Here is a 25,408-nt window from a genome sequence, read left to right on the forward strand (position 1 = left end):
ATGACACTGGCTTTATTTTCAAAAGGATTATAAGTTCAGTGTAATTGAATCCAACAACACTATTTTTTACACCTGAACACAAAAGGCTTATAAACCACTTTGGAATGTGATTCAGGACGCCTCAGCCCCACCACTCCACCGCTGCAATTAAATTTTAATATTGCACCGGGAAGGCTGTGTGGTGCCTCATCATCGGCAGTCCTTTTATAGTATATTTTATTCAATTTTAATTTTGCAAATGTCTTAATCAAAATGTCTGTATTAATACTGCATTTACTAAAAGTATAAATTATGACTTATCTCAGGCCGCCTTGGGAGCCAGACCCGACATGTTTCGCACTGCTTGAGTGCTGTTTCAAGGGTCTCCCTGCGAGAGTAAAAGGAGAAAGAAACTAAGTCAAAAAAAGTTCACACTTAGTCTCCCCCCCAGGAAATTTGTTAAAATTGTATCAAAAGAACTTTACCAAAACTAAACCAAAAAGGACTCACCGGGGCTGCCGCTGTCATCCGACTCCTGCTATAAATTTTTTCTTTGATGGCGGCGGCGTCTCCCGGGTCCATTTAAATATCAGCTGTGATCTCATCTATAGCCCTCCTACTTGATGACGAACCTCCACGCCTCAGCCTATCAGCGTACCCCACTCGACTTCACTATTGAGCCCACGTGGTGTCACAGTGTCTAACTCAAAAATATATCGCTGTTCCATTTCATTTAATTTACTTAAATTTTTCACACCCTCCATACCCATGATCATGTCTATGACACGCCACCTAATGTCCCCACTCGTATGTTTGTATTTAGCCCAATGCTCCACCAATGGAGCCTGCATGATCTTATTATTTATGCGGGATTTATCTATGCAATAGTTTGCCCATGTGATCTTGTTTACATAGGCCGAACTAATAGAAAAATAAAAGTGAGGCTCACAGAGCACAAATCCCGCATAAATAATAAGATCATGCAGGCTCCATTGGTGGAGCATTGGGCTAAATACAAACATACGAGTGGGGACATTAGGTGGCGTGTCATAGACATGATCATGGGTATGGAGGGTGTGAAAAATTTAAGTAAATTAAATGAAATGGAACAGCGATATATTTTTGAGTTAGACACTGTGACACCACGTGGGCTCAATAGTGAAGTCGAGTGGGGTACGCTGATAGGCTGAGGCGTGGAGGTTCGTCATCAAGTAGGAGGGCTATAGATGAGATCACAGCTGATATTTAAATGGACCCGGGAGACGCCGCCGCCATCAAAGAAAAAATTTATAGCAGGAGTCGGATGACAGCGGCAGCCCCGGTGAGTCCTTTTTGGTTTAGTTTTGGTAAAGTTCTTTTGATACAATTTTAACAAATTTCCTGGGGGGGAGACTAAGTGTGAACTTTTTTTGACTTAGTTTCTTTCTCCTTTTACTCTCGCAGGGAGACCCTTGAAACAGCACTCAAGCAGTGCGAAACATGTCGGGTCTGGCTCCCAAGGCGGCCTGAGATAAGTCATAATTTATACTTTTAGTAAATGCAGTATTAATACAGACATTTTGATTAAGACATTTGCAAAATTAAAATTGAATAAAATATACTATAAAAGGACTGCCGATGATGAGGCACCACACAGCCTTCCCGGTGCAATATTAAAATTTAATTGCAGCGGTGGAGTGGTGGGGCTGAGGCGTCCTGAATCACATTCCAAAGTGGTTTATAAGCCTTTTGTGTTCAGGTGTAAAAAATAGTGTTGTTGGTTATTTGATTTTGGCATATTCTATGCAACAGAGTACGGTGATATGAAACCATAAAAATTGCTAAACTAAGTCAGACCAAAATATCCTGCTTCTAACAATGGCTAAGCCAGGTCACAAGCACCTAGCAGAATCCCCCCCCCATAGCAAAATTACTACTACTACTATTAATTATTTCCTTAGCGCTATCAGACGCATGTAGCGCTGCACAGAGTCACAAAGAGTAAGAAAAAACAGTCCTTGCTCGAAAGAGCTTACAATATAAACATGTTACCTACCCCCACCAGTGGGTGTTTAAATCATGGTTTTCTACAAAAGACTCATTCTTGCTAGTATATTCTTAATATTTACAACCAGATGAAGATTTAATTTTTTGAAAAATAACTTTTCAGGTTAGTTTTACAGTTATGTAAAAATATTACTGATTTGGTTATACCATTAGAAATACATAGATAAATAATTAGGAAATTATTGTTAGGTGAACTGTCTCCAGTTTAATAGGTTAATCATTCATATTTGGTCAAGTTTTCTGCTTTAGTTTATTGAAAGGAGAAAATAATCATTACCTTAATAACAATTTAAATAGTTTTATTTAACCAAAACAATAACATTATAGCATATGTATTCTTATATTTGCTTAATCATTCATGTTAACTGATGTGGTTAAACAAGGCCAGTGAGGTAAATGCTCTGATGCTCATTTAATTCCTATGAGCATCGGAGCATTTACCTCCCTGGCCCATAGTAGACAGCTCTACCACCATTTAGTAAAAGGAACTCTATGGCAGAGTCCAGTTTGGGTTTTGAGATTTCCTGGACTCTTTGCCCACTCATACAAACCACTTTAAAAGGTGAAACAAAACTTTTATTTGGATATAACTCGGAGTCTGGTTCCTTCCCAGGCTCAGGAGGTCAAAGTAAACTCTTATTATCATGTGCTTTTGCCATGTCCCACTATTAAGGCATTCAGGGGCAGATTCTCAAAGCTAAAATCTGCCTTTAACGTGCTCACTAAACTGGTTCCAACCAGTTTAGCGTGCATATATTTTAACAGTGGATTATTAAAATGGCTTTCCATGGTCTTTTCTGAGTTTTCTAGCAGTCTCCAATACTGCCATGCAAATGTAGTACAACAAAATCATTTAATATTAAAATGATCACTCCAAGTGTGGCAAAAATTTACCGACTTCTGAGCTGCCGTTGCCTTAATTTCTGATCAGTGCCTGAGCGCTTATTGGCTCAGACACTGACAGGAAAGCAAGACTTGACAAGTCTGACCTGTCAGAAAATTTTGCTACCGTCAATCCCCAGACACCCACCCCCGGCAGCGGGAAAAATGCCCACACCCTGCCATTGCCAAGCAACACCCCCCCCAGCAGTGGGAGAGATGCCCACTCTCTTCCACCACCACACAACCCCCTGACACCCACTCGTGCCTCCAATGACCCCCCCCCGCCTCCTCCCCCTTACCTTGTTTACGATGGCTGGCCAAAGGGATACTTACTCCCTCCGGCCAACAGGCCCGCTTCTTCAAAATGGTGGGCCTTCCCCTCCCCTTCCCCTCCTCCTATAGGAGGGGCTTTAGGCATCTGGGTCAATCAGAGCCTTAGTTTAATACTTTAACCTTTAATTCTTCCTTAGAACCATAAAAAGTCCAATAGCTGTTTAATATAAAAAAACAAATAACTTCTACCCTTAAAATTTATACAGGAGTTGCCATGCAGCAAATCACACAAAATTGGAAAGATTTTACCAAACTAAATTATACATTCTGGTGGAACTCGGTATGTCACATTTACAAAATGGAGAAAATTTTGGCTTTACAACAAGGAAATATTAAAAATTTTAAGAAAATATGGGATCCATTGACTAATTATTCTAGAGATCAGATATCTTAACACATTGATAATAGTAATATAGGGTTAGGGTGGGAAATATAGATATTAATATGAAAGAAAAATGGAAAAACAACTAATAGGGGAAAGGGATGAATATCTATGATATGAATTTGTACATACATATATATTTTATTATACATTTTATAATATGTGATTCATGTATTGAAAGAATGAAAATTCTATAAATAAAAAGTTAAAAAAAAAAAAAAAAAATTTATACTACATACACTCAGAAATTATAAAATAAAAGTTGCATCCAAAGCTTAAACGTTTGACTGTAAAACAAAGAATTCTCAGTACCATTTTTGTGTTATCTTGGATAGATCAGAAAAAATATGTAATTTTGATCCCCAAAAAACAGCTCATTCATAAATCTGAAGAATAAATGCAGAACAGCATTATGGTCTGACTCCAGAGTGAAAGTAACCACCAGTATGGACCTCTGAGTCACCACCTCTAGATTCCAAAAAAGATGTTTAAGAATCTTCTGGAGAGAAATGAACTTGAGTCTGTTCTTCCCCAGAGTGTAGATGTCACATAGATAGCTGTCGGTTGAATAATTTTATAAAAGGTTAAGTTTTGCTTTTTCTTTTTTTTTTTTTTGTAGTGTGCCCACTAATGGGATGTTCTCTTGCGAGATATGAAAGGTATTTTATGAGTGGAGTTTTTTATGCCTATGATAGTTATTAAGGCAGATTGTCACAATGTGCTCCATGGCATTTTTTCTCCACTGTTGCTGAAAATGCTGCATACTCCTCAGCAATGTTCCCTCTAATTTTTCATAGGCTTTGTGCACAAAAAATTTCATCTGTGCACATTTTAAAGAAAAACTAAATTTGTGTGCGCTATAAAAATGATTGCCAGAGGGCCCGGAGTTCAGTTATGGGCATTTATGGGCAAGTCTTTGAGTTTAGTCTAAATTAATGAAAACACAGTGTAATTGTAGTTATACTTTATGTTAGTTACCTTTATGTAACATAAAGTCTCATTTCAATAAACATAAATTATGTTTCCTTGAAATGTTTCATTGAGCGCTACCTATAAATAAGGTATCGTACTTTATACTTAAAATTTAGAAAATAACAGCAATTTAGTTTTCAAAGTTTTTCCCTGCGATCTTTCATATTTATCCAGTCCGAATAAATTCTGTCAAGATCTGTTGAGCCTCCATCTTGAAGGTGACTCTTAACACGCATCAGCATTTCCAAATGCTCTAAATGTAAACGATTCCTTTGTTAGACTTCAAATTGTTCATTAGACTAAAACCACGCTCACAATCTGAACTAGATGCTAAGAATGTGGCACCAAAGGCCATCAATTTTGCTAAATCTGCAAATTGATCATTCTGAAATGCAAATTTCATCATATGTGGAAAGCTGTTTATCAGATTGCTTTTGATTTTTTCAGCAACAAGGAATTTAAAGTCATTGTATTGCTGAATAATAACACTTTCCTCCAGAAGAAATTGTTTATATTTTAAACAAAGAGATCTGATATGTCCATTTCCGAAGTCAAAGTCGCATTGTGATATTGCTGTACAGTCAATAGCAGACCATTCCGCAACTTCATTTTCAGGAAATCTTTCACCCAGATGCAAACATAGGATGCTGATGAAGGTTAATATGGAATTAGTATCCACTGAAACTTTTTCTCCAGACCTCATCCTGTTGTCAAGAAGACTGTTGACTTTATCACTCCACTTAACCTTGTCGCCTAAGTATTGCATTCAAAGTTTGTTCAATTTACCCTATGCAAGATGATAAGCTTCCAATGGTGTCAAACCACGTTTTTGAAATGCCATGGTTAAGGAAGCCAGTTTCTGATAAGACATCATTCAAAACTTCAAGTGTAATATGAAATTGTTCACTGTTCAGCTTCTTATAGCAGTACTTTGCAATAGGATCATTATCTTTGTCTTCTTCAAAATATTTTAACAGGGGATCATAATTTCGAATAATTGCTTTAAGTGCAAAGTATCTAGATAACCAGCACACTTCATTCAGAGGTCTGAAAGCAATTGATTCACATTCAGATGCATCTGCTATTTCTTGAAATTTGCATCGTTTAGTAGAAGACCGACAGAACACCGTGTACACAGTTCTCATTACAGTTTCTACTTCTTTCATCAATTTTACTTCTTTCCATGAATCAGAAAGTCCCAAATCTTCCCGATGTGCAACACAATGTTGCTGCACTAAATGTGGAATGTCTTTTCTCAGCTGTGCTGCAACACCATCTATTCTGCCAAACATAACAGAGGCACCATCAGAGGTGAACATAACTATTTTATTCAGGTCAAGTTCATGTTTCCTATAGAATTCCCTAATTGCTGTAACTATTGATGTAGCATCACATGCTTCCAACTGTAGCATCCCACCAAATGATGTCCTATACTCATTTGAATTGACTGGCCGATACTTAAAGTAGAGTATTAAGTACTTGTTGACAGAAATGTCTGTGCTTTCATCAACAGTTAACGTATGATACGTTGCTAATTTAATGTCTGCCATACGATCATCTTGCACGATGCTATTGATAATTCCAAGAAATTCAAAAGCATAGTTTTTGCTTCTCCAGCTATCAGGTATACTAACATACTTCATGTGCTCATTGATATCTTGAACAGAGGGCATTGAGATATTCATCTTAATGGCCAGCACAACACTGTCAACAAGAACCTTAATTTCATCAGGACTGGAATGCTTCCGTTCATTACTAATTTGCCTGTTTTCTTTTTTGGTTGGGCTTTCAAGCAACATGTTAACCAGTCCCCCTCTTAAATTTGGATTTTTACTTCTGAGTTTCCTAATATTGTCGGTATGAGATTTACTTGATAGATGGTGTTTCAGAAAGTCCAGTCTCCAAACATCATCCCATATTTTTCCAGTCGAGAATTTTCCAGTTGCTTTGGCATCTTGACAATAACAACACACAACTCCATCGTCTTCGTCATAGGTAAATATTTCACACAGTCGAACACGCATTGTATTTCGAGATTCCGGTGTCTCCGTTTCAGCAATTTCTTCAAGCCATTCAGACCTAAAAGCTGTTGCAGCTCTCTTGCGTTTTACACTTTTCATCATTCGCGGTTTAGACATTTTAAGTTATATCTGGTTGCAATTTAATAAACGAATACAGTTATTCAACCGCAGTACCACGCTGCACACTACGATTCCATGAAATAAAACAATATGGCGGAACTTCAGGAAGTCAAAGAATCGGAAGTGTTTCATATCCTATTGGCCATAGGCTATGGCCCTATGGGGCAAGTGACGTGTCAAGTTCAACTGCCAAAGATAACGGAATCACGTGAATGACTTAAAATTTATATTATAGCGCTTCAAAAAATGTGATAAATGGGAAATTGGAACAGCTAGTCTTCTGCAACATTTCATTTTAGCAGTGAAAATCATTTTAGGCAAAAATTTATTTTTTTGTGCACGGGTTCGGCAAGTTGTATTGGCATAGTAACTTTCAGAATAATTTTGTAATAGAACAGTTTCTATACAGTAATCACTGTTGTTTGATACAAAGACATAGATAACCTTTACTATGGGCGGTAGAGCTTCTGGTGGTATTTTAAGTACTTCCACAACATTTCCATTGGTGGGGGGGGGGGGGCGGGATTAGAGGTGACTTGGAAGTTCAAAATTCCTAAATTTTTTCTCTGCTGATTCTCCAGTTATTTGATCTTCTGGTATAAAGATAGTATGGTTATGGTTAAAGATAAGCTGTATCCCAGTACTTGCAGGGTTGCAGGGTTCTAGCTTTCTCCTCTAAGGCACCAATCCTGATGGTGTATTAATCTGGGATTGTTCAACAACTGCCCCAGAAAGAAGACTTAATTCTTCACCAGACTTCTTAGAAGAAGAGTTGAGAGCTTGTATTTCATTCCAAAGAGACTTAACTGTCAGTACAGCTGATCTTGAAATTTCTCTCACTGCAAGTTCAGCAAGGTCCCCCCCCTTAGCAAAAGTCTTTGACTCACAATTTGTTGCAACTGAAGGAGCTGTCCTCCATATTCCACAGAGTTCTTAATCACCAGGGAGATGATGTTTCAGGAGAACCTCTCATAGCTCAGACACCACAAAACCCCCTTCATTCTGTCCCTCTTCTGCAACAAAAGTCCCTGGTTGCTGAGGAGCTACTGTCTCAACAGGGCCCAAGGAAACCCAGTCCATACTGTTGCCAGTGGGTGTTTACACTGACTGAACCAAAGGTAATGGTAGTTTGGCTGCTGATGTTTGACAGAACAGAGAGGTAAAACCAGCAGCAGAGGGACATGCTCTGATTTTCCCCTTTCTCTTGTCCATTATTGAGCTAAGGGAACAGTCCTTATAACAGCAGGAATTTGGAGGTAAGTCAGAGCTCCCACGGGTGCATCTTACACAAATGCCATTTTGGCCAGCTTTAATCAATTGGGATCTTAAGCAATTATTGGTTCTAATTGGTTTAAATTAAAATTTTGGCACAGGTCCAAAAAGGTAGTATGAAAATGGGAGGGCTATGGGTGGATCAGGGGTGTTCCTGCAAGCTATGTTTTTAGTTATAAGGGGGAAGGGGGATCCGTACCTAAATTAGGCGCAAGGATTTGAACCATGTTTCAGTTGGTGTAAATGGCCATGCCTAAAGTTAGATGCAGTTCCGAACACTAAGTGCTATTTATAAATGGTGCTAAACTTTAAACACCATTTATAGAATGCTTTTGGTGCTTTTTTTAGGTGCCATATATAGAAACTAGTCCTCATGAAATAAGGGATCCATTCACTCCCTTTGATTTAGTACTAGCAGCACAAAAATCAAATATACGTTTCGGCTAAACTTTATGAGAAAGCATTGATAGCATGCAAATGAGTCACCTAGAGGAAAACCACATGCACAGGCTTAGTCATGAGCTCTTAAGAACAGTGCCTCTGCCGGGTTAGACCATAGGTCCATCCTGCCCGGCAGTCCGCTCCCGCGGCGGCCCAAACAGGTCACGACCTGTCTGAATCACCAGAAGAGGCTCCCTTGCCACCTTGGTTTCTCATTGAAGTCCTATCTTTCCATCGAAGTCCTAACCCTCCGGTCTTGCATATGCACGACCTGGTTGGGTTTCTATACTTATTACCTGGTTAGCTTTCTATACTTGTGTTACATCCCAGCTCCTCCCTCAGTATCCCACGATCCCTTTATCCCTCAGGAATCCGTCCAATCCCTGTTTGAATCCCTGTACCGTACTCTGCCTGATCACTTCCTCCGGTAGCGCATTCCAAGTGTCCATGACCCTTTGGGTGAAAAAAAACTTCCTTGCATTTGTTTTGAACCTATCTCCCTTCAGTTTCTCCGAATGCCCCCTCGTACTTGTTGTCCCCTTCAGTCTGAAGAATCTGTCCCTATCCACCCTCTCTATGCCCCTCATGATCTTGAAGGTCTCTATCATATCTCCCCTGAGCCTCCTTTTTTCCAGAGAGAAGAGCCCCAGCCTATCCAACCTCTCGGCGTATGGGCAGTGTTCCAGCCCTTTTACCAGTTTCGTTGCTCTCCTTTGGACTCTCTCAAGTACCGCCATGTCCTTCTTGAGGTGTGGCGACCAATACTGAACGCAGTATTCCAGATGTGGACGCACCATCACTCGATACAATGGCATGATGACTTCCCGCGTCCTGGTTGTTATGCCCCTCTTTATGATGCCCAGCATCCTGTTGTCTTTTTTCGAGGCTGCTGCACACTGTGCAGATGGCTTCAGTGATGCATCCACCAGCACACCCAAGTCTCTCTCAAGTCTGCTGTCTCCCAACAATGCCCCCCCAATTTGTAGTTGAACAACGGGTTCTTTTTCCCTATATGCATGACCTTGCATTTTTCCACGTTAAAGCACATTTGCCATTTGTTTGCCCAGTCTTCCAGCTTGTCCAGGTCCCTTTGCAGGTCCTCACACTCCTCCCTGGACCTAACTCTGCTGCACAGTTTGGTATCGTCTGCAAATTTTATAACCTCGCACTTTGCCTCCTTTTCCAGGTCATTGATAAATATGTTGAAGAGTAACGGCCCCAGCACCGATACCTGTGGCACACCGCTTGTGACTCCCCGCCAGTCAGAATATTGGCCCTTCACTCCGACCCTCTGCAGTCTACCCGACAACCAGTGCTTGATCCATCTGTGCACATCCCCTCCCACCCCGTGGTTCCACAGCTTCCTAACCAGCCTTTTATGTGGCACCTTGTCGAAAGCCTTTTGAAAATCGAGGTAAATGATGTCTATGGGTTCCCCATTGTCCACCCGACTGCTTATTCCCTCAAAGAAGTACAGAAGGTTCGTTAGGCACGACCTTCCCTTACAGAATCCGTGCTGGCTTGTTCTCAGTAGGCCATTCCTCTCGATGTGCTCACAAATGCCGTCCTTGATCATAGCTTCCACCATCTTTCCTATAATTGAAGTCAGGCTCACCGGCCTGTAGTTCCCGGGGTCACCCCTCGATCCCTTCTTGAAGATAGGTGTGACATTCGCCAATTTCCAGTCCTCTGGTACCTCAACAGTTTTCAAGGATAGGTTGCAAACATGCTGGATTGTGCCCGCTATTTCTTGTCTTAGTTCCTTCAGAACCCTTGGGTGGATCCCGTCCGGGCCCGGTGATTTACCGCATTTTAACCTGTCTATCTGTTTGAGGACATCCTCCTTACTTACCTCTATGTGCTCCAATTTTTCAGCCTGTTCCCCACTCATGAGCTCCTCTGAGTCCGGTACATTAGATGTGTCTTCGCTCGTGAAAACCGACGAGAAGAACGTGTTCAACCTCTCAGCTACCTCTTTATCCTCCTTAATCACTCCCTTCCTATCCCCATCTTCCAACGGCCCCACCTCCTCTCTCGCTGGTCGCTTCCCCTTTACGTAACTGAAGAATGCCTTGAAGTTTTTCGCCTCTCTGGCCAGCCCCTCTTCGTATTCCCCTTTCGCTTTTCTAACCTCTCGGTGGCATTCCTTTTGGCATTTCCTGTGCGCCTGGTGATTTTCCTCCGTTGGGTCCTTTTTCCATCTCCGGAAGGATACTTTTTTGTCATTTATTGCCCTCTTTACTTCAGTTGACATCCAAACCGGGTCCTTTGATCGCTTGTTCTTGCAGCCTTTCCTGAAACTGGGGACGTACATTCTTTGTGCTTCCTGCAGGGTGTCCCTGAATAGGGTCCAGGCGCTTCCCACAGTCTCCATCCTAAAGATGTTTCTGAGCTTCCTCCCCACCATTTCCCTCATAGCAACATAGTTCCCTTTCTTGAAGTTGAGCGCAGTTGTTGTGGTCCTCCTTACTATGGGTGTCCCCCTTTCTAATGTGAATCTGATCGCGTTGTGATCACTGTTGCCTAGTGGTCCTCCCACTTCTACCCCTCTTGCAGGCCCCCCTAATCCGTTTAGGATGAGGTCAAGAGTAGCACCCCCTCGCGTCGGTTCTTTGACTAGTTGCTCCACGAAGCAGTCCCTCACAGCTTCTACAAATCCTGTTTCCCTAGTGCAGTTGGAGTGACCCGTACTCCAGTCTATTCCCGGGTAGTTGAAGTCCCCCATCACTGTTACACTTCTAGTCCTGAATTCCTGTCTTAGTTCCGCTTCCAAGTCGTGTCCGACTCCTTCTGGCGTACCAGGTGGGCGATATTACAGCCCCAGTTTTATGCCTGCACCCTTGTTTCCCGGCAATTTGACCCATAGCGATTCCAGCCCCTCTGCCTTCGTTGCCATATCCATCCCGATCGAGTGGATAGAGTCCTTTATATATAGTGCTATGCCTCCCCCCTTCTTGTGGGTCCTGTCCCTCCTGTAGAGCTTGTACCCCGGCAGCGCCACATTCCATTGATTTTCCTCTGTCCACCAGGTTTCTGCAATTCCAATTATATCTAGGTCCTCCCCCTTGGTCACGACTTCTAGTTCACCCATCTTGGCCATGAGGCTTCTTGCATTTGCGTATAAGCACCGCAGGTCCCATAGGTCCCGTCGTTTTTCCTCCACCTCTGCATTTACCTGGGCTGCCTGCCCTTGGATTTCGGGCAGTTCTCCCGTTCCCTATGCTTCTGCTTTGCCCTCAGCCTTTACCCTCTTAGCTTTCAGCTTCCCCACATTCCCACCACCCCACTTCACCGCTTTTCCTCTGGGTTTTCTAGCCCTACCGGCCCCCTCCTGGGCTATCATCCCTTGAGCCTCTGTTTGATCCCCCTCGCCTTGTGGTACCTCTATATTGCCCTCAGCTTTCGCCCTCGTGCCACCCAGTCCCCCTGTGTCTCCATGCCCCTTAGTCTTCTCCCAGCAAGCTCCCTTTACCTGATGTTTCCCTCGCTGTCTGATCATAAGATCCTCCGATCCCTCTGCTTCCTCCCTGCAGTCAGCCCGTTCAGCATCTGTTCTGGATACTGTTGTCCGAAGCATCAACATCAGATCAGCTGTCGGCTTTCCCCCTCTCCTCAGTTTAAAGCCCTCTCGATCTCCTTCCTCACATTGGCTGCCAGTAGTCTAGTTCCCGCTGTGCTCAGGTGCAGGCCGTCCCGCCGGTAGAGCTTGCTCTTTCCCCAGAAGGACGTCCAGTTCCTCACAAAGTGGAAGCCTTCCTCCTGGCACCATCTCCTCAACCATGCATTCACAGCCTGGAGGTCTGCCTGCCTCTTTGCATCTGCTCTCGGTACAGGCAGGATCTCCGAGAATGCTATCCTCTGTGTGCTCCGCTTCAGCTTTCATCCCAGGACCCTGAACTGGTCAGTCAGTATGGCCATGCTGAAGTTCCTCCGGCTCACATCATTCGTTCCGACGTGGATTATTACCGCAGTCTCCTCTGTCTCTGCTCCGTCCAGGAGCCTCTCGATCCTATCAGTGATGTCTCGTGTCTTAGCCCCTGGGAGACAAGTCACTAGCCGGTCCTCCCTTCCTCCAGCTACGGGACTGTCTACCTCTCTCAAGATCGAGTCTCCCACCACAATAGCAGACTTCCCTTTCCTCAGCAACCTCCTCTGCCTCAGGTCTGTGTCCTTGGTGTAGTGCGGTGTCTCTTCCTCGGGGTCCCGGTGAGTCGCGGTCTCCTCCTCTTGCGTGCTTCCTCTGTTAGGTCCTTCCCCGGTGTCGCCTTGTGGATCCTGGGTCTCGTCTGCCGACATCCGTCTGTGCAGCTGCTGGTCCCGTTCCTCCACCTTCCTATAGGCCTCCTCGATGAATCTCTCGAGGTCCCTTACCTGATCCACAATGGGGCCTGCTCCGTCTGTGTTCTGGGTTGACCAGCTCGTCTCCTCTGTGGTGCGCAGTCCCTCCAGTCCCTCCTGTTCCTGGACCCTGACCCTCAATCTGTCGACCTCCATCCTCAGGCTTTCCAGTTCCTGACACCGACTGCATATGTACTCCCGCCTTCCCAAGGGGAGGTAGTCGTACATATTGCACTCTGTGCAGTATACCGGAAAGTACCTCTGGGATCCTGGGTCCTCCATCACTCTCGTAAAGTGCTAGTGTGCTCCTGCTGATTGGAGCCTGTTATTTTGTTAGCTTCAGAATCCAACTGTTGTCACTGCAGGCGCTTCACAAAGGCGCGCGCGCCTTTTTCGCGCGCCTTTGTCGGCGCGCCGAATGGCTGAGCGCCGTTGGCGCTGTGCTCTTTTAAATGTTCCCTTTCGGTCAGGGAGAGGGGCGCAGCAGGGCTCCCACGCTGCCTCTCTTCGGGAACAATCTGGATACGCTGTCTCCCGCTGGTGGCCTGAAAGGGGGCCCGGCTGGCTGCTCTGCTCTTTTAAATGTTCCCTTTCAGTCAGGGAGAGGGGCGGAGCAGGGCTCCCACGCTGCCTCTCTTCAGGAACAATCTGGATACGCTGTCTCCCGCTGGTGGCCTGAAAGGGGGCCCGGCTGGCTGCTGTGCTCTTTTAAATGTTCCCTTTCGGTCAGGGAGAGGGGCGGAGCAGGGCTCCCACGCGGCCTCTCTTCGGGAACAATCTGGATACGCTGTCTCCCGCTTTATAAAGAAGATGCTTTTATGGTAAGTTGAGCCCTTTGACAATCATAATAAAAAATCTTCAGTGTTCCCACCATTTCAAGTATCCAGCAAGAGGAATAATGCAATGCAAAGCCATGAGAGCATAAAACTAACTTTTCCGCATAGTACACCAGCAAGGACCCAGACTCATAACTCCAATGCCTATCTCTCTGCGAAAGAAAATCAATAATAATAAAACGCTAGAGTGCGCATGCGCTCTCGAAAATTCGTGAGGTGTGGCGCCGTGAGGTGTGCTTCTGTGGCAACATTCTAACCTCACGGCGCATGCGGGGGCTGAAGGCACGTGACTGTGCTCTCTCCCTGTCCTCGGCGTGTCACTGCCCGCCCTCACTCGCCGCTGCCTCTCACTCGCTGCCTGCCCGCGTCCTCGCCGTGTCACCTCACTCGCCGCCGCCACTGATCCTCCTCTTCAGAGCAGCTTGCGATCGTGGCCGGCTTTAAAGAACCTCGCAGGCCGCTCTCCAACCTCAGTAGCACGCTCCCTCTGATGCACGGGATCGCGTCAGAGAGAACGTGCTACCGAGTTGGAGAGCGGCCTGCTAGGTTTGCTAAAGCCGGCCACCAAGATCGCAGGCTGCTTTGAAGAGGAGCAGGCCAGAAGACGCCGGGATGGTAAGAAGGGGATCAATACCGGGAGCCAGGGGGAGAGGGAAAGGGAAAGGGGGCTGCTTTGGGGGGAGGGGTGTGCTCTGGGGAGACAGAAGGGGCCATGGAGAGGGAGAGGGAAAGGGGGCTGCTTTGGGGGGGAGGTGTGCTGGGGCCAGCTTTGCTCTGGGAGGAGACAGAAGGGGCCATGGAGTGATAGGGAGAGGGAAAGGGGGCTACTTTGGGGGGGAGGTGTGCTGGGGACAGACAGCTTTGCTCTGGGGAGGGAAGACAAAAGGGGCCATGGAGAGACAGGGAGAGGGAAAGGGGGCTGCTTTGGGGGGGAGGGGTGTGCTGGGGAGACAGAAGGGGCCATGGAGAGATAGGGAGAGGTGTGCTGGGGACAGACAGCTTTGCTCGGGGGGGGGGGGGGGAAGACAGAAGAGGGCCATGGAGAGACAATTAGGGAGAGGGAAAGGGGGCTGCTTTGGGGGGGAGGTGTGTCCTGGGGGCAGACAGCTGTGCTTGGGAGGGGGGGAGACAGAAGGATACAGACAGCGGCCAAGGAGAGAGACATAAAGAAACACAGACAGACAGACACATCTATTCTAGCACCCGTTAATGTAACGGGCTTAAAGACTAGTAAATCATAAAGGAAAAGTAATAACTCACAATCCCTCATCTTTTCTCCTTATAACGTCTCCCCATCCAAAAACTTGCCACTCTTCAAATACCCAGTAATATAAACTACCTGCTTAGTAAGCGAGGAAAATTAGAGAAATTAACTCAGGCCCCTAAGGTGCCCTCCCTCCCCCAATATAGGATAGCTAAACAAACTTCAAGATATTCTTCTCTTGACAGGATCTATGCCTTAAAAAAAAACAGCTAGTAAGTAGTAGAGAAACAAACATAACTTGAAATCCAATGTGCTATAGTTTCAAAACCTGAACAGGCAGAATACAAAGCAATGATTAGTAAAAAGCATTAAGAAAATCTCCAGGCAGCAATGCATGTCCACCCAACCACATATCTATCCGGTCTCAACAAGAGCAGTTGCCAAACAAAGCATTTTAAGAGCTCAAATATCATGAAAATTTCTTGTCATTCTCCTTGTACGGCTACTATAATATCTCTGTGGCTTGTGCATGATTGAGGAGGGGGGTAACAGAAGATTCAGAAAGGGGCACTACAATGCCTTCTTCCTGGAAGTGTCGCCAAGCTTCTTCAGTAACCTCACCTGTAAATTTCTGAGCCGTTAGAATGCATGATCTAAAGGGAAAGGCCCACTTATATTTGATATTTTCATGCTACAGCACCTCTAGTACTGGTTTGAATTCCCTTTCCTTAGCCAGTGTGAATGTAGAAAGATCCTGGTATACCTGCACAGTTGTGCCCTGATATTTTAGTGAGTTACAGGTTCTAGATCTCTACCATTTAAGTTTTTGACAGTGTACTTGGAAAAGCACACCACAGTGTCACGGCAGCCTGTTTTGAGTTCCCAGAGATTGATGCACCTGTCTGGTTCAGTTGACAAGGAAGTCATATCTCCCAGAAGCAGTTGAGGGAAGGCCTTCACTTTTCAGTAACTGCTCTTGGCCTGAGGCACTCATTGGAAGCACAGGTTTCTGTGCCTCCTGTGGTTCTTTGTCATCCATTTTAGAGGGCCTCTTTTGCTCTTCCATATGCAATTCAAGTATTTCAACATGTACACAGGTCAATGTGCACAAACTCTTTTATTGACTAATTGACCACATCTCTTTCAGTTTTCTTCTCATTAGTCTTTTACTCTTTGATTCTGGCTTTTATTTTTCTCTTTCTATCATCATTCTGTACTTTTTAAAATTATTGTTAACCGAGTCAAGCTCTTCATTTGATGATGACCTGGTATACAAAGCCAAGCTTTAGTTTAGTTAGAGTAGCACTTGAATTCTGAAGCCGTTTGCAGCGATTCTGTGCTAATTCCAGTGTCTTCCATGTCTGTACAGTTATACAGGTCTGAATCCACCAAGCACCCCTCCCTAACTTCAGATGTTCAGCAGCATTAAACTGGAGAGTGCTACTGTATATTGCCTCCTCTGACCAACCCCAGAAAGTGTTGGAGGGTCAGAGGTAATACTAGAGGTGGCGTTAGTTAAGAGCCAGAGTTTTGTGGGTTCGGCAGCATTCAGTTCTGGCACCCACATAGCTTTGAGCTGTCCTAAATTAACTCACTTAGGTATGGGGACCCTGAGGTGTAGGTAGGCCCCTGGTGGACATTGGGGACAGGAGTGAAGATTTATTTACACATCAGGGGGTTGGGGGAGGCTCATTCTATGGAGAGAGGAGCTTTATTTCCATGAACTGGGAAGGTAAGAGGGGCACTGTTTGGGAGACCAAGAAGGGGATTGGGGGGGTTGGTGGGCAGGTTTGAACCAAATGAATTTGTCTCAGCTGATATTCAGCTGGGGGCCCACACAGTAGCGTACTAAGGGGGGGCGGGGGGGGAGATCCACCCCAGGTGCAAGCCCTGAGGGGGTGCTCCCGGCCTTGCCATTCAGTCCCCCCCACCCCCGAAGGACTGCTCGCCCCCTGGCCTCCCTGCACCACCTATGAAGCAGCCCGCAGCGGGATCGCGATGTCAGAGGAAGGGCGGGACCGCGGTGGAGGAAGCAGCTCCGAAGCAGCGCAGGGATCACTGACATTGCGATCCCGCTGTGGGCTGCTTCATAGGTGGTGCAAGGAGGCCAGGGGGGCGAGCGGTCCTTCGGGGTGGGACGGGCAGGCAGGCAGGCAGGCCTTCAAGGGGGAGGGGGGGGTGACAGACAGGCAGGCAGGCCTTCAAAGGGGGGACAGACCTTCAAAGGGGGGGACAGGCAGGCTTTCAAGGGAGGGACAGGTCTTCAAGGGGGGGACAGGCAGGCAGGCTTTCAAGGGAGGGGCAGGCCTTCAAGAGGGGGGGACAGGCAGGCCTTCAAGGGGGGGGGACAGGCCTTCGGGGGGTGCAGGCCTTCAAGGGGGGGGACAGGCCTTCAAGGGGGGCATAGTCCTTGAAGGGGATCAGGCAGGCAGGCCTTCAAGGGGGGGACAGGCAGGCAGGCCGGCCTTCAAGGGGGAGTGCAGGCCTTCAAGGGGGAGTGCAGGCCTTCAAGGGGGGGTGCAGGCCTTCGGGGGGTGCAGGCCTTCGGGGGGGAGTGCAGGCCTTCAGGGGGGGATGCAGACCTGTAAGGGGGGACAGGCCCTGGTGTAGAAATACACGGAGGGAATGGGGGGGGTTCAAAGAGATGCGCATATGCCGGACTTTGAGTGGGAAGAAATAATGGGTCTGAAAATAGAGAAGAGGGAGAGAGATGATGGACCATAGTTTTTAGAGAGGGAAGGAACAGAAAGGGAGAGATGTTGGGCACAAGGGATGGTGTGGAGGGGGGATATAGATACTGGATAGGAGGGTAGTTGGGAAAAGAAAGGGAGAGATGGTGGACCCTGGGGTGGTGGGGAAGGCGGGAGAGATACTGGATGAAAGGGTAGTTAAGAAAAGATGGATCTGTGGAGGGAGACGAAAAAAGGATAGATGCCAGACCTCCTGGGAAGGGAAGGGAAACGGGGAGGACAGAGATGGCAGATGGATGGTTAGCATGCAGAAAGAAGGAAGAAGGAGACCCTGGCAAGCAAGTTATCAGAAGACAACCAGAGCTTTGGACCAACAAGATTTGAAAAATAACCAGACAACAAAAGGTAGAAAAACTAATTTTATTTTCTGTTTTGTGATTACAATATGTCAGATTTGAAATGTGTATCCTGCCAGAGCTGGTGTTAGACCGCAAACGTGAGCTAGGATTTAACAGAGAGGAAAAGTCCTTTTTGTTTCTTTATTTTATTTACACCACAGCGCCAGTGTGGTTAGGAGAAACTAAAGGGGGGTGAAAAAGCTATAAAATAAACCCACCAGGATGTTTGAAAAAAAAAAAACAAAAAACCCAAACAAACACCCAATTGGGCAGGAAAGTTGAATCGAAAAACCAATTCAATAGGCTGAATCGAATCAAAATTTATTTATTTTTTCTTGAATCGGGCAGCACTAGTTTGCGCTACTGTCTAGGACCTGGGATTGGAGAGAGATGGCATCCTCAGTACTTTATAATGCAAGTGAAACGAGGATTTGGTCAGACTTTTGAAGGGTCTGCAGAAGAAAAATATTGTATAGGCCGGGGACATGAGACAGCAGGAAACGGGAACTTTTCTTCCTTCTATTTTTGTGAATGGCAAGGCTGAGGATGTCAGAGAGTTCAGTTAAAATATGTGCTTTATAAGAAAATATAATAATGTGTTTTATAAAGTTTATAAGCATTGCTGGCCTACCCGGTGAGGTGTTCCTAATGGTGGTGGTGGTGGCGGCAGCGTGTCAATGTGTTGAGAGGAAGAGGTCGTTTGGGAAATTCTGCTGAGCAAACTCCCGGGCCCATTTCCACCCCCCAGTTAGTCCATTCCACTCAACTGGTTCACACACTTTGGGTGTTGTGCCTGAGTAGTTGTTTTGGGATCTCTTCCAGTGGTTTGTCAGTATCTCCTTGTGGTCCAAGAAAGGAAACTTTGGTGGGTGTATGAGGAGATTCACATTTCCTGCACAGCTAAGTCCTTGTGAAGTTACCTTGTTCTTTCTCTATTTGACATCTAGCAAGGTCTCTGTTTGGAAGGAAAGATCTAAGCTTAAAAATGAAGTGGCCAGAAATTATGGTAAAAGCAGATAGCATTGCTGATTTTAAGAAAGGTTTGGACAAATTCCTGGAGAAAAAGTCCATAGTCTGTTATTAAGACATGGGGGAAGTGTCTGCTTGTCCTGGATCGGTGGCATGGAATGTTGCTACTCTTTGGGTTTTGATCAGGTACTAGTGAATTGGATTGGTTACCATGAGAATGGGCTACTGGGCATGATGGACCATTGGTCTGACCCAGTTAGGCTATTCTTATGTTATGTTCTCATCTGTAGGGGCCTTTGTTTTCACTTCTTATTTTAATATATTTTTTTTCTGGGAACTTATCAGTGTTTTTTAGAATGGGAACAAAAATGGAAGAGAATTAATGTGTGTGGAATGGGGGGAGGGGGTTTCTAATTTCTTCAGCTAAATAATTAAATCCACTTCAACCAGACATAGGAGAACTCATGCACCATTCATACACCCTCCAACCAAAATCGTCAAAAGAAAAAAAACTGTTCGTCAACCTCCTAACACTCGACCCCCAACTCTACAACCTGTTGACCTCGACCACAAACTACAAAACCTTCAAAAAAGAAATAAAAACCCTTCTATTCAAAAAACACATAAAACCGAACTAACACAATCAGAACTGTCCCAAGCATCACCTGCAACTACCGTACTCCATATGTACTTCTGATGTCATGACAATTCAGACATAATTTATGTTATGTTTGGATTAATGGTTACATATATGAGGTTCAATAAAAGAAAATTTTCAGTGCCTGTTTCTATTATGACCATTTATTTTTCATGGTTATTACAAAGAATATTTTTTTACATGGGGGGGGTGTCAAAAAATGATGGGCCCCGGGTGCCACATACCCTTGTACGCCACTGGGCCCACATAACTGTCTTACATAGTGTCAAGTCCACACAAGCTTAGGTGGGCAGCCCACCTGAAATTAGCCCCCAGTATTCAGTGTGGTGTTGGGACATGGCCCTGAACAAAATATCGAGGGATAATCTAGCTGGCAACAGTTGTTGTAAAAAAAAAAAAAAAAAAAAATTGCCACCAGTTGAATATGGGGGGGGGGGGGAGGGGAAGGTTAGATAACATTGTTTGTTGAACTTACCACTCATATAATGCATGTTTTGAAGGCCAGGACAATATAAGCAAAAGATGATAATATAAGAATATATAAGTGAAACATGATAGTATTCCAATGACCAATTTTAAGTGAAAGGTAGGGGAGCAGAGGATTGGTGATCAAAAGGTGACAATGCAGTATAACTTTATGGTTTATAATATGATGGGAAGCACAAATCTGAGTCGTGCCTTGTTGGTTTCAAAGTATTTCATTTTAACTTCAAAGGTCTTATGTTCCTTGATTGTGTTAATTTCCTCTTAGTATTCTGCTTACCGCATAAGCATATGTTGAATATATCCCATGCTTGCTTTATTTCATTTTTATGTTAGAAATCGTTGATGGCAATGTGAAAATGACCTTAGGAATGATCTGGACCATCATCCTTCGTTTTGCTATCCAGGACATTTCAGTGGAAGGTAAGGAGACTTGTCTAAGATTATGGCGTACTGTAAAAAGAGCTTACTGCATCTGGCTGTCACTGTTTGTTAATTGACAGATTGCACTGCTTGTTGTCTCCAACAACAAGCAGATTGGTAGATTGCACTGCTTTTTGTCTTGGTTTTGCACTTTATTGAGGCAACGTGGCCTTTTCAGAACTATCTGCATATATTTGAAAACTATATTTGTTTCCTTTTCCAGTCTAACCCCATCTCTGAACCTCCTAAGTTTCCCGCAGGCAAAAGTATGTGAGTTGTTGATCTCTTCCCTGTTTCTGCCTTAGGCCCCCACATGTCTAATACCAGCCCTGATCTGTTTAGTCATAAGTTTTTTTGTATATCTTGGTAATAAAACATAAAAGGGAATGCCAGGTTGCATGCCTTGAATACAAGAGAGGTAAGAAAATGCATTGCCTTTCGGGGGTAAAGCTTGGAAGGTTACTGACCTTTTGAGCCTAGTGAACTTACCTTCTGTGTTTCATCCTATTAACTGTATGGTTTGGGTAGTGCTAAAAGGGATAGAGATCCTCTTCCCTCAGCATTTTTAAATGTCATTGGCTCCTCCCCATATGTCTACATTTTTATCTGGGCTTCTGTGGAAACATGTTACTAAAAAAATTAACTAGGTAGTTAATAGTTACTTTGTTTATTATAACTATATGAACATTACAATGACGAGTAATTATTTTCAAATGAGTTTCTTATTGGCTTTGAGCATTAAAAGCATTTGAAATGCTCGTTGGTTAAACTATTCCAGCGTGGTGTAAGAATCTGTCCACTGATGCTGAAGAATATCTCCACTGGTGCACTTGATGGAAGGCTCATATTCTTCGGAATAAACACTTCCCTCACAGTTGGATAGCGCTGGAGACTGGATATATCATGTGCAGCATCATTCAAGAAGAAGTCTAGTTCCGACTGCACAGTGTTGTCCCCTTTATTTAATTCATAGAAGCAGAAGAAGCTGGTGTCTTCACTGGAAGATAGTGCTGCATTAGGAGTTGTGTTTGCAGCGTCAGCCTGAGCCTGCATTGCTTGCTTCAGCAAGTATTTGGCATGAGCTCTGGCAGCATCCAACTGGATCCAGCACAGCTTGAATAATGGATGTGAGACACATGCTATTATCAAATCATCCTTAGCTTCAACTGGACCACAGCACTGAATGATTCAATTTATTAAAGCATTAACAAGTGGGCTGGCAAATTTGAGCAAGGGCCTCATGGAGGTAAGATGTGCACGCAGTGAAGAAATCGTTGACAGAAGAACTCTCATGAAACACTGATCTTCAGCCTGCAGTGTGTCCAGTATCAATTGGTTTCATCATCTTAATATACTCTGCCATGAAAGCAATTTAATTTAAGCGGAAAGCTGTTAGAGAAAATTTCTCACAATGGTAAGATGGAAGTGCCTACTCTGTTGCTTCTGCATCTGTTTGGTTGTCTAGGATGTCTGCAGTGTTTGTGAAGGTCACCTCTCTGTTGTCAATTTTGTGAGGGCACAACTTGTGTTGGTTCTACAACCGTTGTTTCTGTCTCTGAGAATGCCGTAAAGTTTGATCCATTGTCAGGAACTGTGCAGAGAACTTTGTCAGTGGATACAATCAGGTCTAAAGTATTTTGTCTTTGCAAACATGAACATGCCAATGCTGTAGACTTTTGTTCCAATGTGCTGATCATGATCCAGTGTACGTTAACTCTAATAAAGCTTCTGTTGTGGGAGGTCAAGTTTCAAGTTTATTAATTTTTAATATACCGACCATCAACTGGTATCTAGCCGGTTTACAATAAAATGATAAAATAAGAATAGGAAAAATGCTTATAAATAGTAATACTTATAAGAAAGAGGGGATGTGTACATGAAGGACATTTAACAGTAACAAACATGATGGTGAGGTTAGAACAGAGGGAAGGGGAGTAAGAGTACATTAATAGTGGAGAGAAAAAAAAAGGGTAGTAGGGAAAAGGAAAGAAAAAAGGGGAAAAACATTAGGGATGGGATCGCTTCTTAAAAGCGGTTGGCTAATTTAATGATGAAGGGTTCAAGAGCCATGAAATGCATCTTGAAAGAGGAAAGTTTTTAGTTTTGTCTTGAATTTATAGATTAGTTTTTCATGACGAAGTTGGGATGGTAGAGTGTTCCATAGAGTTGGAGCGACTACAGAGAAATTAGATTTCCTGGTATAGAAGAATTCCTTGATCGAAGGGATGGAAAGTAGATTCTGGTCAGCGGATCTGAGAGTCTGAGAAGAGCAAAAAGGGATAAGAAGTTTGTCTAGGAAAGGTGGTTGACGGGAAGATTTGATTTTGAAGACCAACATAAGCGTTTTGTAGGTAATGCGGTGAGTGATAGAGAGCCAATGGGCTTCTTTCAGGAGAGGGGTGACATGATCATATTTCCCTAACTTATAAATAAGTTTTATTGCCGTGTTTTGAATGAGTTGTAGGAGTCGTAGTTCTTTTTGGGGGAGTCCTTGATAAAGAGAATTGCAATAGTCAAGATGGGAGATAACTAAAGAATGGACTAGGGTTGTAATTGCATTGGTTTCAAGTTTTTACCACTGAACTGATTTGGTCATGAAAAGTTAAATCTTTATCTATGATTACACCAAGTAATTTTGTTTTTGTTTCCATTTTTATAGGGTGAGATTTAATGAAAATCTTTCCTGTTATTGTTTCGTTGTTTATTGTTGAAAAAAGTAGACCGCACGATTTATTGATATTAAGGGAAAGTTTATTTGCATGAAGCCAGTCACTTATTTTATCTAGTTTAGTATTGATTTCTTGTATTTCAGAATACAGTGGTGCCTCACACAACGAACTTAATTCGTTCCAGGAGCAAGTTTGTTATGCGAAAAGTTCGTTATGTGAAACGCGTTTTCCCATAACAATACATGTTAAAAAAAATAATTCGTTCTGTAGCATAAAATATGCTAAGATGACATAAAAAAAGATAAATTTTTGGTTATTATTTTTATTTAGATACATCTAAAAACATAATTGTTTTTTAAAACAACACACATTTTTTAAATTTAAAGACAGACTAAGTAGAGTCTAATTTTACAGTGAGAGAGGGCAGAGTCTCAGCGGCAAAAACTGGGACTTAACTGTTCATTTTTTTTTTTTTTCTACCGTGTTTCCCCGATGATAAGGCAGGGCCATCAAATAAGACAGCCCCCCCTTTTTAGAAAAAAATGTAAAATAAGGCACCCCCCCTCAAATAAGCCACCCACCGATACCTGCGCTTACCCGAATCGGGTGGTACGGTGGGTGACTCCGTGTGGTCCCTGGCACCCCCGACACGATCGGGGCAAGAGGGAGCTCAAGCCCTCTTGCCCCCCCGACTCCCCGACACGATCGGGGCAAGAGGGAGCTCAAGCCCTCTTGCCCCCCCGACTCCCCGACACGATCGGGGCAAAAGGGAGCCCAAGCCCTCTTGCCCCGCCGATTCCCCAACTCCCCGACAATATCGGGCCAGGAGGGAGCCCAAGTCCTCCTGGCCACGGCGACCCCCTAACCCCACCCTGCACTACATTACGGGCAGGAGGGATCCCAGGCCCTCCTGCCCTCGACGCAAACCCCCCCCCCCCCCAACGACCGCCCCCCCCAAGAACCTCCGACCGCCCCCCCAGCCGACCCGCGACCCTCCTGGCCGACCCCCACGACACCCCCAACCCCCTTCCCCGTACCTTTCTGTAGTTGGCCGGACAGACGGGAGCCAAACCCGCCTGTCCGGCAGGCAGCCATCGACGGAATGAGGCCGGATTGGCCCATCCGTCCCAAAGCTCCGCCTACTGGTGGGGCCTAAGGCGCCTGGGCCAATCAGAATAGGCCCTGGAGCCTTAGGTCCCTCCTGGGGGCAGGGCCTGAGGCACATGGTCGGGTTGGGCCCATGTGGCTACCACCCTCTGCGTAAAAAAGAATTTTCTAGCATTTGTTCTAAACCTGTCCCCTTTCAATTTCTCCGAGTGACCCCTAGTGCTTGTGGCTCCTCTCAGTTTGAAGAATCTGTCCTTATTTACTCTCTCTATGCCCTTAAGGATTTTGAAGGTTTCTATCATGTCCCCTCTAAGTCTCCTCTTCTCCAGGGAGAAATTTTCCATACCTTTTATCAGCTTAGTCGCCCTCCTCTGCACTCCCTCGAGTACCGCCATGTCCTTCTTGAGGTACGGCGACCAGTATTGAACACAGTACTCCAGGTGCGGGCGCACCATTGCGCGATACAGCGGCATGATGACTTCCTTCGTCCGGGTTGTGATACCCTTTTTGATGATGCCCAGCATTCTGTTTGCTTTCTTTGAGGCTGTCGCACATTGCGCCGATGGTTTCAGTGATGAGTCGACCATCACCCCCAGGTCCCTTTCCAGGTTACTCACCCCTAGCAGTGTTCCCCCCATTTTGTAGTTGAACATCGGGTTCTTTTTCCCTACATGCATGACCTTGCATTTCTCTACGTTAAGACTCATTTGCCACTTTTTTGCCCAGTCTTCAAGTCTCGTTAGGTCCCTTTGTAGGTCTTCGCAGTCTTCCGTGTTTCTAACCCTGCTGCAGAGTTTGGTGTCATCAGCAAATTTGATAACCTCACATTTTGTCCCCGTCTCCAGATCGTTAATAAATATATTGAATAGTAGAGGTCCCAGCACCGACCCCTGCGGAACTCCGCTCGTGACCCATTGCCAATCTGATTATTGGCCCTTGACTCCAACCCTCTGTTTCCTGCCCGCTAGCCAGTGTTTGATCCATCAGTAGATATCCCCTTGCACCCCGTGGTTCCACAGTTTTTTAAGTAGCCGTTCGTGAGGTACCTTGTCGAAGGCTTTTTGAAAGTCAAGGTAAATGATGTCTATGGATTCACCCTTATCCATCTGACTGTTTATTCCCTCAAAGAAGTACAGCAAGTTCGTGAGGCATGACCTTCCCTTGCAGAAGCCATGCTGGCTTGCC

The 25,408-nt window shown here is 44.8% G+C and overlaps 1 protein-coding gene across 1 annotated transcript in view; it reads left to right on the forward strand.

Moving 5' to 3' along the window:
* Positions 1-25,408, forward strand: part of ACTN2 (actinin alpha 2) — a 421,202-nt gene that overhangs the window by 99,358 nt on the left and 296,436 nt on the right. Inside the window, exon 4 of the mRNA XM_033936711.1 lies at positions 20,361-20,447. Within this exon, the coding sequence (XP_033792602.1) occupies positions 20,361-20,447 (87 nt within the window). The remainder of the gene's footprint in view (positions 1-20,360; positions 20,448-25,408) is intronic.

This window comes from Geotrypetes seraphini, chromosome 3, assembly GCF_902459505.1.
Source record: "Geotrypetes seraphini chromosome 3, aGeoSer1.1, whole genome shotgun sequence".
Lineage (NCBI taxonomy): Eukaryota > Metazoa > Chordata > Amphibia > Gymnophiona > Dermophiidae > Geotrypetes > Geotrypetes seraphini.